Source organism: Camellia sinensis, unplaced genomic scaffold (genome assembly GCF_055761805.1).
Source record: "Camellia sinensis isolate YWXY unplaced genomic scaffold, ASM5576180v1 Unanchor1, whole genome shotgun sequence".
Taxonomy (NCBI): domain Eukaryota; kingdom Viridiplantae; phylum Streptophyta; class Magnoliopsida; order Ericales; family Theaceae; genus Camellia; species Camellia sinensis.
In genome coordinates, this window is record NW_028128987.1 from 17798765 (window position 1) to 17814092 (window position 15328).

General features: G+C 36.4%; 1 protein-coding gene across 2 annotated transcripts; it reads right to left on the reverse strand.

Annotated features, from left to right (window-relative positions):
- Positions 1-778: 778 nt before the first annotated feature.
- On the reverse strand, positions 779-13711 carry LOC145788640 (protein FAR1-RELATED SEQUENCE 3-like). 2 transcript variants are annotated; one of them, XM_082910891.1, is made up of 7 exons: positions 13535-13711; positions 10028-11159; positions 8840-9928; positions 8657-8746; positions 7736-7885; positions 3139-3255; positions 779-1352 (listed from the first exon to the last, which is right to left on the reverse strand). In XM_082910891.1, exons 2-7 carry the CDS (start codon positions 11081-11083, stop codon positions 1308-1310), a joined length of 2547 nt encoding a protein of 848 aa, XP_082767017.1. In that variant the 5' UTR covers positions 11084-11159; positions 13535-13711; the 3' UTR covers positions 779-1307. The 2 variants fall into 2 exon arrangements, with proteins under 2 accessions (XP_082767017.1, XP_082767016.1); XM_082910890.1 differs by having other exon boundaries at positions 8840-11159.
- Between the last annotated feature and the right edge of the window lie 1617 nt (positions 13712-15328).

Sequence of the window (15328 nt, forward strand, 5' to 3'; positions counted from 1 at the left end):
GCTAGATTCATCAATAGATTAAGCATGATGGCAAGATGCTTTTAGAGCGAAATACTTCAGCGACAGAACAAATTTTAAACCGCAAAAGAACAAAAAATCATAAATATGTATTGAGAGAGATTTCAATGACATTTGATAAATTTTACTTTCTTTGTTCAATTTGAAAAATGTTTAATTAATGCCCCTTTATTTCTTACCTTCAAACATAATTATAGTTTTATACGAGGGATAGTTTTGGAAACTTGCACATTTTGTGTTTGGACTATACGAGATGGACAATCTTTTTTGGGACATCCTAAAATGAAAGATGAACAAATAAAATGAGAAGGAAAGATCATCATATTTTTTTAATCTGTGATCATTAAGATCTCTAAGCAAGATCATCAATATAATATGAAATTTGCACAACAACGTCAATCTTTTATTTGTGAAATTTGTACAAAACATCAATATTGCAGTTTCAAAACATCAATCTTTTAGAATGAAACCCTGTATTAGTCTTTCCCATTCAAATTATATCCCACTGTTCTTCCTTACCTCATATCTCAAATGAAGTAACGATGAAACCCTAATATTATACAGCATTTGATTATCCAAAAAATTTTCTTTTTAATTCTTATATAGCATTTGAATCTGACTGCATAAAAGGCATACCTTTCTTTTACAATCAACAAATTACAAAACATGCAAGCACCAAAATTTATCATAACTAAAATGATCCCACAAATATATGAACGTGCTAATTACAAATGCAACTAAAATCAAAGCTCGTCTCACATGTTAGAAAGTAAAATCAGCAGATTTATTTCACTTACACAGCCAACCAGACCCACTATTCTTTTTTTGTTCCAAAAAAACTCGCAAAGATGCACAAGCGAAGCACCAATGCTCGAAAAGACTATAAACAAACACAATGAGAAGTTCACAGCTAACAGAATTTATCGACGGATTTACCATTTCCCTACAAAGAAAATCTAGAAAAAAAATAAAATAAAATAAGAAGCATACACAATTGTCTCTTCTCTTTCCCTGAGGTGAGGCATCACAATCCCTAACATTTTACACACAAGAATATCACTCTTCGATGCTTGGACTCTAGGTTTTTGCTAAGTTACATGTACAATATGTAAGAGCAATGCTTAAATGGAAAGGCAAGAGATGCTAGGAAACTTAATAGACAAATAAATCAGAGCATCCCCAACTCACTAGGAGCGGTAGCTGAATAGTGTACATTAACCAAATACCTTCTTCTTCCATCACAGTAAGACGGTCAGACACCAAGCTACAGAACAGAAACGACATCATCTCTACTTCCGTTGCTTTTTCAATGGAGTCTCTGACTGCGACTCAGCCTGCCAAAATAGAAATTCACATCCAGAAAAGAAAAATCAAAGTCACGACAAAAGGGGTTGGCAGGTGGCATTGTTCTTATGTTTACTTCAGTTACACAATGCCGTTACAATTCCACATTCAGAAATGCAATTAAAGACAACAAATTAGACAGTTGAATAGAGCCTCATATCAGGATAGAACAACGGCAACATTCATTTTGTTATCACATAAACGCTGTAATGGAGTTTAAAACACATGGACTTGAACTACTATTCCTGGTAGGAACGCCCAGATCGCAAACACTACCATTGTGACCAAATTAATCGCAAGATGCTTGGACCAGGCCCTAGGAATGGACAAGAGATTAAGAACCAACAACATGAAAGCTATGAAGCAGAGGCACAGGTACGAGTACTGGTACGATACGAGTACGTCGATATGATAAAGTTTAAAAAAATAGGGTACAGGTACGGCTTGGTATGTTTGTAAAAAAAAATATCTATTTTTAATTTGGAGTAAAGCAAAAATTGATTAAATCGTTTAATTTGTCAAGATATAACCCACAATTAACATTTAATGTCAAAAGTAAAGGTATAAACCAAAATTAAATATCATTATATTAAATAACTTACAAATCATAACTTAATTTTAAAATCATACTAAGTATAAAACTAAAAATAAAAAACAAGTATAGTAAAAGAAATTTATCTGGGTATATACTAGGTACGTCTGGGTACGTCAAAAATTAAGAAGAAAAAATTTGGGTATGTGTTTCGTGTACCCGGTACGTATGCAAAAGTACTATACGAAATACCATATGCCGGTAAGTACCTAGTACGGGTACGCCATGTTTGTCGAAGTACCCATGCTTCATAGCATGAAAGTATCACATGCACGAACTCATTTAAAAATATCCACTTGGCATAGTACTTGCTATATGAATAACAGTTCGGCTCAAAACAGCCAAAAAGACAACTTCAATTTGAGTGACTTGAGTCAGCATCTTAGGGGACAGATTGCACACATTGTGGAAAGTTTAGAGAATGTGGGTGCCTTTTGAGTGTCCACAGTATCTGAGAAAATATATTTAGCTACTTGTGCATAACTGAAGGGAAAATGCAGGCCACATTTAGAAATTTTGAGAATCAACAATTTTGAAAATTGTAAAAAATAATTTGGATAGAGAGATTCTAAAACGAACCCCTACTCGTACCTTTTTAGTGCCATGTAATTGTTTACATTTTGACCATAGTTGCCAAAAACACTAATATCCCAGTGATTGAAGGTTTGGAGCACACATAACAAAATGTGTAACATCTTTAGACCACACTAGATTTACCAATCCAAATATTTGTTCGTCTAGTCATTTCCTCAATGTATTCCTTGTGAGAAAATGCATGTATATATATAACACCTGACTCGATATATATCCAAATTTAGAGTCTAGAAAAGATTTGACAAGAGAATATCTAAAGAAATGGTTCATAAACAAGTTATATAGGATAAAGAAATATATTTTTTAAATAAACTCGGCTTGACTCAACTAAGCCTTTTCCTAACTACCTTGGATCTACTACATGAATCCTGCTACGCCATTTTGCTCAATCAAGGGCCATAATCTCAGTTAAACCGCAAGCTAACATGTCTTTCATTATTATCTCAATCCAACTTTTATTTTAGTTCTCCTTTTAGTAAAACAAAATATTAAAAACGCAAATTTTGCCTTAATTAGTCGGCAGACCCTTACAAGGGTAAAAAACCATTGAAAGTAAATTATCACAATACAAGCAGGTAGATAATGCTTACAGCGATCGAGAGCTGCTCACGGATGTAGGCCATTGATCTCAACATGGCACCAAGAGTATCCCTTGACACCTGGAATTTAACATCTGATTCTCCAGAAGTTGTCTCAGTGTCTTGGAGCTGAAAAGATAGGATAGAAGAATGTCAACAACAAATGAACTAAATAAAGTAAAGCATGTCAAAGGATGCACGGAAAGAACTTTGGCAACAAAAGGGTGCCTGCCTACATCAAATGAATAACCAATCCCAGTACCACATATCGAACATTCATGCATCAAATATTGTTAAGCATGCATCTTTATTTATGGATGCAATTGGCTTTTGGGAGTGTGCATCGGAGTTGTAAGAACAATCCCAACCCAATAAGCTGAAATTTGGACTACATTTCCCCTACAAGGATTGATTGAATTCGGAAAGCCAACCTGACCTAAGTTTGGCTTGGGCTTCAGTCAAGGCATTAGGCAAGCTCTCTTGAGATATACTTTTATTAATTATTTCAACAACTACTGATGCTTTTCTTTACCAAGGAATTCAGAAGAATGAAAATTTCAATCTCTATAGTTTCGAATCAATGGTTGCAACCACTGCCAATTTTCACCTTGCAGGTTTTTATGAAGTTTAAGGCATTTCAGTAATTTTCATATTAGTACAGAGGCCATAGTTTTGGTCAATGGCCAGCAAACAAGTTATGCTTTAAGACGGTATTTGTGTAATTTTGATTAATCCTTGCGAGATGAGCTCTTCTTCTTTCTCTCTTATTCTTGCACAGCTACAATATTACTGATCTCAGGCTACTGTTCAAAATCCCAGGACAGCCCTCTTTCGAGTTTCAACCCCAAACTTGCATCCAATCAAGCCTTAACCAACCCTAAACCCTTCCATACCTCCTACCATTCAATTTAATGATCAAAACACTAAATTAGCCACTGTTCAGACCCTTCAGCAATGCCAGTTTTGAAAAACCCACAATCTGGCCGTTTAAAAAACCAAGCCAATTATAGCCCTTTGCAATTCATATATCCAGAACCTTACTTTAACAATACTTTAACAATTCACAACCTAAAACCTCAAAATTTTCCTAATTTTCAATTCTCCCCATTTGAATTTGTTCCCCATTCTTCCTACCTATTTTCACCAAGTTCTGGCTTGCTTTCTGCCTGTCTATGTGCAACGAGAGTGAGCATGTGAGAAGGTTGAGATTAGAACATGCATAGAATTCTACCATTGTCTAGAAACAAATTCAAAATTTAATTATTATTAATTAAATGCATGTGTGCCTCCAATTCAACCAATACGCCAAGAAGCACATTCAGAAGCACTGCCAGATATGCTTCTCAAATACCTAACTTCTAATTTTTTTTTGATCAGCAACAGATAAGTTCAATTTTATTAAGGCTCATGGCCAAAAAGAAGAGAGGATAAGGCATCCTCAACAAGGAATAAGAAAAAAATACATCCAAAAAGACAACCAAACCAAAAGACCACCAACTACAAACTATACAAAACAAACCGACACCCAATCTGAAACAATCAAAAAAAGAGGGATCCCACGGAACATAGGACTCGCCGAAGCCCAAAAAGACGCCAAGTATCTCACTCTATCCCATAAATAATCTATATCCCTAGTTCCTCCTTCGAAGATACGCCCATTCCTCTCCAACCAAATGACCCAGAAGATTGCAAAGACTACACAACTCCAAAGAACTTTAGCCCTCTTTGACCTTCCAAAAACTTGAAAATCAAATAATAGCATTCGAGCAACTCCTTTAGGAGCCACCCACTGTACATTGCCCAAACCAAACACCCTATTCCACAAAAGCCCTGCCACCTAACTTCTAATTTTAATCCATTTTAGGTCCATCAAATGCCTTTTGCAGCATTTCCTTCGAAATAAACAGAACCCTTCCAAAAGCAATTCCATACGTGGCCAAAAACCTACTTAATAAACCCAATCATTCCTTCAATCGAGGAACCAACCTGGCCACCTGAAAACAACAGAAATGAAAAAAACTACTTTTGCTTTTGGCAGCCCCAAACACAGGCCTAATTTCCATCCTTTCTTGCATTATTGAAATCCCAAAATCATAATGCTTCTTATATCTATTGCAAACCCAATAACCCCATAATTTTATCAGCCTTCCCACTACCAAAAACAAAAAAAATCACAGCCAGTCCCTAAAACCTCCTAACATAGTCATACATTTGTTTGATAACTTGTAGAAACCTAAATAGAGTATACCATTGGCACAGATTAATTTTTAGGGTAAATTACAGTGACTCCTTTTTATGACAATTATAGAGACCTCGTCTCAGGTTTCTGAAATGACACTAACCTCCCTTCAAGTTTACTTTTGAGTTTCACCTTCCCCCTTCCATTAGTTGACCGTTAACTTGACTAACAAATTCTGCTGAGATAACCAGTTTATTTTATTTCAACTCCCATTTTTATGTATAGACATAAATACCCGGAAATTCTATTTGCGTATCACAGAAATCTCAGTACACACCATTTATGCCACTCGGATGTGAACTTCGAACAAAAGTCAAATGTTCAGACATAGATTTCCGAACAAAAAATGTGTTCGGAAGTTTATATTCAAACTAAATGTATATCTAAACAATTCATTTTGTAACTTTTGTTTAGAATTTTATATCCATAGGGCAATGATTGGTGGCCACAAATTCTGTGGCTCAAATGGCCCAAAAATGCCAAAACGACGTCGTTTTTGGTATAAAACAACTCTGAAAATGCCAAAACGACGTCGTTTTGGCGTTTTCGGGCCATTTGAGCCACAGAATTTGTGGCCACCAAACATTTTCCTTAAAGTAAAGTAAAAGACAAAAATACTCTTGTTTCTTCCCCCTCCCAAAACCCATCCCACAAGACCTCCTTTCTTTCTTCCCCTCCCAAACTCACACCACACCCCTGAAGAAGTCAAAAGAAATTGATGCAGGAATGGAAACACAATAAATTGCTTCAATTGGTTCAATCAAAAGCAACTTTGATAGTGCAGAGAGAGAGAGAGAGAGAGAGAGAGAGAGAGAGGGAGGGAGGGAGGGAGAACAAATAAGCTTCTTGCCAAACTAAGAAGTTTAGGAAAAACTGTCGATAAGATTCAAGAGCAACTTTGTGCATAATCTAAAGGAGACAAATAAATTAAATTACAGCTCATAAGGATTGTTAATGACGAACCGTTGCCGAATGATTATGAAACGGAGAATGAGTACAGGGGAAAGTATGGACAACACCACCACCACCACTACCACAGCGGCACACCACCACCATCCAACAACCCTTTTTCTCCTTTCCCCTTCCCCAACGAACACCCAGGTTCCTTCCACCATCACTCCCCTTACTACTGTGAACAACCCATTTCACACTCTGCACTACTATCCACACCACCCCTTATCCAACATTGCACCCATCACACACCCACCTCTGCCTCCACCCCTACAGTGCACCACCACCCTCTAGCATAAAGCCACCTTCTAGACGAGGAATGAGATTGGAGCATTTTGTCAAACACTTTATGTGCGCTTGATCAAAACCATCATTGGCATGGTGCAAATACTGAACAAGACAAGCTTGGTGTCGATAGGAAGCATATATGGATTGGTGTTGATGGTCCTAGTCATGGGCAATGGGCTTGGTGTTGATGGTCTTGGTCTTGATACTAATCCACTGCCACACCATCTCTTTTCTAATTTGTCCTTCCACAACTAGCTCATCATCAATCCCAGACCTTCACAACTTACCGGTTGATCTCACCTCACACAATATCACCTCCTTTGTCACCATCAAATTCTGGTTGTGGTGGATGGTCATAGGGAAAGGAAGGGGAGGAGTGGTTGTGGTTATGGTTGCACTCGGTAGAAGGCCAGGAGGTGGAGGCAGTGTGGGATGGTGCTGCAGATGATGGTGATCATGAAAGGGATGGGTCAGATCATAGAAAGAGGGGGGATGAATTGCAGGTTGTTTGGTTGTAGATGATTGTGTTGTTTGGTTATAAAAATAGAGGGCATTGCGGTTAAGTATGTTTGCTTACGAAAACAATAATATATATAGAAAAATGTCTCATTAAATGCAAAGATAAATTAGTAAAACAACACCTTCCGCTAATGACATGAGGGGAACAAGATGACAAGGGAGATCAATGTCATGTCAAAAACCTCACGAAAGGTTAATGAAATTATTACAAACCTCAGTGGAGGTCACTGTAATTCACCCTTTAAATGATATCCTTATTTGTAGAAGAGTGTTCTCCCATAAATCCTACATCATTAAGCTTTGGCAAATGGTTATCTAACATAGAGAAAAATGCTTATAGTGTTGCAAAAGAACCAAGAATACAGCAGTAAGCTTTTAGATGAAGTATCAATGAAATAAAGGCTGATTGTGACTAGTATTGAATGTTCTGCTTGAAGAAGAACCAAGAAGAATCATCCAAGTAATTCAGAGAATTAACAACCCAACACCAAACACCCACCCCACCCCACCCCACAGACAGGAAGGAAGAAAAATTAAATAAATGAGCATGCCAAATAAACAACCAAATTTGCAGAATATTATAAAATATTATGATATTTGGGTTTGACATACCTTCAGATTTATGACAGCAACCCTATTAGCAGGGGTAGACAGCTGTTCACTGATGTAGGACATCGATTTCAACATGGGCTCCAGTGTGACCTTTGAAAGCTGAAACTTAACTTCTGATTCTCCAGATGTTGCCCTGCTATAATCTTGCAACTGCAAGTGACAAATTTAAACATCAATTCTTGGCAATTTCCAACTCCATGGCTAGAAAATATCAATAGCAAAAGTCTTATACCGAGGCTACATATGGTTCTCAAATAGCCCATGAAAGTTTTATAATGCCCCAAGGACCAAAATAAATGTTATGAATCTTGAAACATTTCTTCTATTTGAAAATTTCTCTGTATGAAGCTCTCCCAAAAAAAAAAAAAAAAACTTCTGTGGTAAGGGAAAAAAAATTATACAAAACAAGCACCAAAATGGGATGCAGCAGTATAAGTACGTATGTAACAAAAAAACTATACACCTAATACAGCAACTCCCTAATCCAAATGCTCCACAAATCCAATGAGCTGTCTAAAGAAGGATAAACTATCCCTGGTATCCAAATATAAGAATCACCAATTTATTTCCACCCATATGCCCCACATGATCCATATCACACGAAGTGGAGCTTCATTCCTAGCTTCTTCTCTTACCAAGCAGCCCTTCAACTAAGAAATAAATCTTCTATTTAGTCCCAAAAAAGGAAGAAATAACTGTCTCTAATCTATGGAAGAGACACAATGCCCAAACAAAGCCAACAATGATCCAAACTTTATCCTCACTCCACAATGAATAAGTGATTTCCGAATAAAAATATGGATAGGAAATACAAGAAATACAATTATATCAAATATGAGGCAAAGAGAAAGCCTCTAAAAATTAATTGATCAAATAAAAAATTTGCAAAGGGAACCTTATATGAAAACCTGCAGTGCATACCTTCAGGTTGATAACGGCAACTCTATTTGCAGGTGTTGAATTCTTATTCTCCATCACCCAAGTCATAGACTTAAGACAAGGAAGAACCGCCTGTGCAAAAGAAGGTAAAAAAAAAAAAAAGTCATGTTCCATAATACCAGAAACCACAGATGTATTGAGCAACAAAATATATATTTCCCCTACCATGTTATCAGGATGACCATCATCACGGTGAAGAGACACGGGAGCCATGCGCGGCAAATTCAAATCAGCAACAGGTTGAGCAGGAACACTAGCATCATTAAGATTAAAGCGGCGTGTAATTTCATCTTGTCGTGGCCAAAGTAAAGGGGGCATATCTGGAGCCAAATTAGAGGTCCTCTTGTCATCATAACCAACCCCACTAGTGTGTGAGCTAGGGGGTGCAACTTTCGCTACGTTTTTCTTCATAGCAGCCACCTTCTTTCCTCCTTCCCCAAGAGCAGCCATTGCCACGTTAAAGGTCTCTGGAGCTATTGCCCCTTCCTCCGCATATTTGATTGCTTCCCTGCAAAGATTGTTGTACCGCAATGTGAGTGACTCCTGACCTTGAAGTTCAAAGCGTTCATCAAAGCCAGCCCCACTTTTGGCATTACTTGTCCATCGCTTCAAGATATAATGAGATGGCAGAGTAAGTACATTTGTCACGGTAAAAACTGTCAAAATGTGCCGACAAAGGATACCTAAATACTCAAACATCTGGCAGCTGCAACTAGCTCTCATCTCTGGCCCATTCAATGTGACAATATACGCTTTGTTGTCATCCTCAAATTTTGCAACCCTAAACGTGCTAATAGCGCCATCACCCTCAATCTTATTTGCGGTATACACAAAGGTCTCAACTAACTCATCTTGAAATTTTGCAAATATTTTCCTTGTGTAGAGATTTGCTGCCTGTTTCTCCATAGGTGAAGGTGTCCTCAACACTGGTGCGGTGCATATGGTGTCAAAATCTGCTTCTATTTCCTTTTCAAACGAATTCTCTAAAGCTCTTTCATACTGTCTAAAGAACATGGGTAAAGTCGTTTGCTGGTTTACATAACCATCAAAAAAGGAACATTGAAGTCCTTGGCTTGGAGAAATTGCAGCAAAAAAAGTATCCCGAAAAAACACAGGAACCCATTGTGCCCGTGCATTATATAAAGATTGAAGCCAATCATTCCTCCTGAGATCATATTTATTGAGGATAGAATCCCACGATGATTCAAATTCTTCAATTGTCTCAGTCAAGTTGATACAATTATACAGCTCCACCTGAAAATTAGGATACAACTGACATACATGAGCCAATTTTTCCTGGCCTTCTCTTAATACATCCCACTTGTTAAAACAATGGCGGATTTCAGGGAAAACCAGCGCAACCGCTGCTTGTATGGCTTTGTCCTGATCTGTGATTATAGAGACAGGAGCTTGATCATTCATCGCAGCAAGAAATGTCCTGAATAGCCATACAAACGTAGCCTCAGATTCATCTAGAAGTAGTGCACAACCAAACAAAACCACCTGTCCGTGATGGTTCACCCCCGTAAACGGAGCAAATGGTACTCTATACTGGTTCACTCTGTACATTGTGTCCAATGTAACAGTATCACCAAAACGACCATAAGCAGATCTCGACCTTGCATCTGCCCAAAATACATTAGCCATGCGATTATCTTCATCAAGTTGTATTGCATAATAAAAACCAGGATTCTCAGCCTGCATTTTCTTGAAATAATCCAGCAGATTCTGAGCATCCTTCCCTAATGTCTTCTTTCGACTGGCAGGTCTAGCAGCATAACTCAAATGCCCCGTGTTCTTAACTGCACTATTTGATTCTACAGGAGGAGCATTCCTAGCTCCACGATTTGTTTCAGCAGAGATACGATTTCCGTCCATGGACACGTACATGACACCACTAGGAACGACGCCCACACCTTGGTAAGTTTCAGCCATATTCTTTACAGCACCAGCAAAATGCCTGCGCGGTCTAAGGTAATGCACCTTACTAGGACTCACTGTAGAGTGACTATGCTCCTTCACAAATTTTGTCACAACCCATTTATCTTGATCCTTTAACTCTATTCTGAGCAATGCATCACAGCTATCACCAGCCATTCTTTTTAAACCATCTCTGGCGCATAAAAACTCCCGAACAGTAACCGTCGCATCAGACTTGGAACGGCTATACTGATTAACACGGGTGCTAAAACCCACACGCCTGGCATACTCATCATAAAAAGTCTTCGCAACATCTTCAGAATCAAATTCCATACCCACATGTGGCTCAGCACCCCCATCCTCATCCTGAGCTGTAGAATTTCCAGCTGCGTTTGCTGCTTCGCCATTATTGGGTTCAGCATCTTCATCATCTGCAGTGGCATGGTGCCCCATGTTCCCCTCTTCCACGTCAATCACTTCAACATTCATATCAAACCCTTTAAATTACGAAGTAATGAATATTATGATCTGTTGGCCAACAACATTGGTATGCTCTCCTTTTCATCTGAAACAATGGTGATGCCAATCAGCATAAAATGTCAACCATTCAAGCTTGTTAGAACATATTACAACACAGATAACATCGTGATTAAACTGCATAAAGAAAGTCCAGTAAGTAACAAGAAGAAAAGAAAAAAAAAAATGTAAGGTACTGTTGACCTTGAATACTAAGAAGTCATATAAAACGATCAAAAGACCTATAATGTTATAAGACTCATAACCCTTCCGAGACCCCAAGATGTAACCACACCTAAATTTCTTTTCCACTCATTTAGCTGCCAAGAAAACTCAAGAAAACAAACGAATTATATTTCTAATCCTAATTATGTCACTACAACACAAAGAGAGAAAAGAGAACTTATACGGAGATACAACTAGGCAGTGTTTGGCAACATGAAATAGAATTAGACACCCCAATCCCAAATTAGTTGTTGGTGTGCTTTAATAGATTTGGAATTGCCATTCAAATCCAATTGCACACGGCCCAATCCCAATCATATTAGTCATCAATCTCATGTAAAATTGAGGATCCAATAAAAAACTCAATAGACAAATGACTCTCGCCCTCTTATTGTTTTCATAATGTAACGCCAATAGTTTTGGTTGATAGGAGATGGTGACAATATCGATGGCAAAGGAATCAGTAGTGCCGATGGTGTTAACAATCCCAATACCAAGATTCATGAGAAAGGATAGCTAGAAAGTGGATAAAATTCAAGAAACATTAAGGGAAGAAAAGTCTTGAGAACAATGACACAACATAATAGAAAATATTTGAACCTTCCAATTGTCTTTGCAGATTTAATGAAGGTCTAACTTTTCCATTTTCGTAGACTTATTTGGTATCTTTTTTTACCACCATTGATCACTTCTTTTTCTTTTGCTTTTTCATAGATCTTTCAGCCTACCTATGATTCTCTAGTTCAATTCTATTTGGAATTGCTTGTCAAACCCATTTGGATTTATAACATTATCTTTGTACATTATGGGTTGTTTAATTTTCTAATTGAAGACTCTATGGATAGTGAAGACATTTGAACTAGAGGTGCTCGCGGATCGGTTCAAGTCGGGTTTTCTATCAGCCCGTTACTTGAACCGAATGCACCAGGTCATGAAATTATTTTACCATCATCAACCGATCTGTTAGTCAAAATCGACTGTATCAAACTAAACGGTTTGGTGGTCGGATTAGTCCGTGATACAAAAACACAACTTATCTACCTCAAACTCTATTCGAAACCTTAATTAAATTCGAGTATACAACTAAACTCACAAATATTTATTGGGTGAAGGAGAACCGAGGGGAGGGAACTTGTTGGGGGTGAGAGAAACGAATAGCTAAGAGAGAAGAGAGAGAGTGAGAGGGGGATTTCGTTGGGATTGAAAGAAGCGAATAGACAAGAGAGAAGAGAGAAAGTCGGTCGTAATGGAAGAGAGAGAAAGATACTTCGCACCGGAAAAGACTAAAGACAGAGTCAACAAAGACTCCTAGTGTACTGTGTAAGTCTATGGGAATGGTGTACTGTGTACTCTGCTTAAGTCTCTATGGGAATAGTATAATATATAAGTGTTAATGGGAATAAGTTGATAATGCTACTTGTAAGATCTGTATTGCCTGCAAGATGACATGATGATAAGGGTAATCTCCAATAACTAATAGAATGAAGCCATGTATTCATGAACCTCTTTAAGTTAGATTGCCGGTTGGTTCGGTTTAAGCAATAATTTTTTTTCTCACAACCGTTACTGACCGACCAGAGAATATTTTTCAGCTTTTCCAGCTAACGGTTGACCAATCTGAATGCAGATCTGACCATTATGTTATGTGATGGTTTTCATCAGGTCGGGCAGTTATACGAATAGCCTAGTTTGAACTATATCCCTACCTTGATATTCAATTATTTATTTAACGAGTGAATGGATTCCAAATAGATTCAATTCAGTACAACTTTGTGAAATAAAAAAGATATAATTCAGAGAATAATCAATAAAAAGCAGAAAGAACATAACATTCTATCCAAAATTAGACCTTTAAACATAAAGTTGTTCAAAAAAACAATCTTTATTGTAATTGAATGGCATATGCTTGATAAGCTTCGAGACAAACCAGCTACAAGCCTAAAACTTATTAATCATTATGAACCCAGTTAGGGAATTAGATGGAAAAATATAATGAAATAGTTTAAACAGCAAGATATACAATACCTCAAACTCTTAATATAACACATTAAGCTAACATACCCAAAACTAAAAATCAAAAATTGATCATTTTTATTCAAAACCCAAAACAAAACTATATCATCCCTCATATTGAAAATACAATATGCAAATACGTACAAAAAATACTGAATTCAAGCTATAAAAGAGAGAGAGAGAGACCTGGGTAAAGAAGAATTGTCAATTGAAGCATGTTTTTCCAATCAGGACAAGGAACAACTATGAATATATGTATGTATACATAATGGGTAGCTATGGAAAGAGAGAGAATTGAGAGAAAGGAGAGATGGAGTTTACATGAGAGAACGATTCAAGTGAAATTTTCAAGCCCTAGCAATAGTCATTATTTGGTCTTAAGTTAGGGCAATAAGCAGAGTCCGGTTCGATTCTCATGCCGGTTCGGGTTGAAGCGGGACTGTAAAATGTATCGGATCGGGTTAGTTTGGGATTATCCGGGTCCAATCCTATCGGATAATCTAGTCGGTCCTCTAATTCTCATGGACCTGAAAGGAATGGCAAAATTTTTTGACCTCATTGTATTTGATCTAATCTAATTTTAATAAAAATATATTTTGGAAAGCATTAACATATATAGTTGAGTATAAGGGGTTGTTTGGGGTGTATTAAATAAGTGTATTTTTTGTTTTTTTTTATTAAAAAATTAAGGAAAAAATATGGATATTTGGGTTAACTTTTTGATTTTTTATAGAAAAATGTGTATTAAAAAATTGTATAAATTAGTGTGTAGGGAAAAATTAGGATTGAGAATTGTACAGTCGCAATATTTTTACTTTTGGTAAATAGTGATAACTTTTTAACTTTTTAAGTAATTTTTGACTTTTTAACTTTTTTTTAACTTGCCAAACTTTGCCAAGAATAAGTAAGTCCCACCTTCTTAAAAAAAAACCAAAAAAAGGATAAGTAAGTCAAAATTATAAAATTACTCATTAGAATAGTTGATTTAAAAGTAGAAATTAGCATGCAAAGCTTGAAAAAAACTACCTGCTCTACTGTCTATCTCTATCTTTGTCCCCACTATTTAAAATAAATGTAAATTTAAGTCTTGTTTGGCCTACACTAAAAAAGTTAAAAAGTAAAAAAAAGTCAATATCCTATTTAGCCTCTGTTTGGGAAGTGAGTTGATTTTTTGGCTTTTTTGACTATATGAGCCTGGGTTCAAAAGCTTGGTTTGGGAAGGGCTTTTGGCTTTTTAGCTTTTTTGATTTTTTTATGAGAGAAGAGTGTAATGATTATGGGGTTGGATGAGATGTTTTGTCTGTTGTGGCTCATGAGCCTATTCTGTCTTTTATGGCTCATTGAGCCAAAAAAGCCCAATGAGCCCTTGCCAAACCAACTCACATCATCTTATTTAAATCATATCATCTCTCTACCACGTCACTTTAAACTCAACCCGTACACAACTCATATTTCATAAAAAGTCAAAAAATACACTTATTTAGAACATCACAAATCACTCCTTAAAGATGGTTATAATTAACTTTTTGATTAAAAACTGATTATAATCAACTTTTTGTGAGAGATTATAACTCACTTCCCAAAAGACTTCTTTTTTTCATTCCCAAAATACCCTTCCCTTCTAGCAGAAGCTACATTGATTTTAGAAGCCTCAAACAGTTACATTCAACAACAAAACACGACAGTTGTGAATGACTACTTGCTTTTGGTCCCACTTAAAAGAAATTAAACTTAAAAAGATTCTAGAAAATTCATTTTTTAGAAAATTTTACTTTCTCTTTCTTTTTTTTTTCACTGATTTTTTAATATTTTAAGTAATTTTTTTAATTTTAAGACACCTAACATAAATATACTTAAAAAGTATAATATTTGTGGAAAAAAAATTTAAAAATTCACTAAATACAAAAAATTTATTAAAAAACAATACAAAAATTCAGTACATTTTTTATATTTTGTGTATTTATTAGTTTTTTACAAATA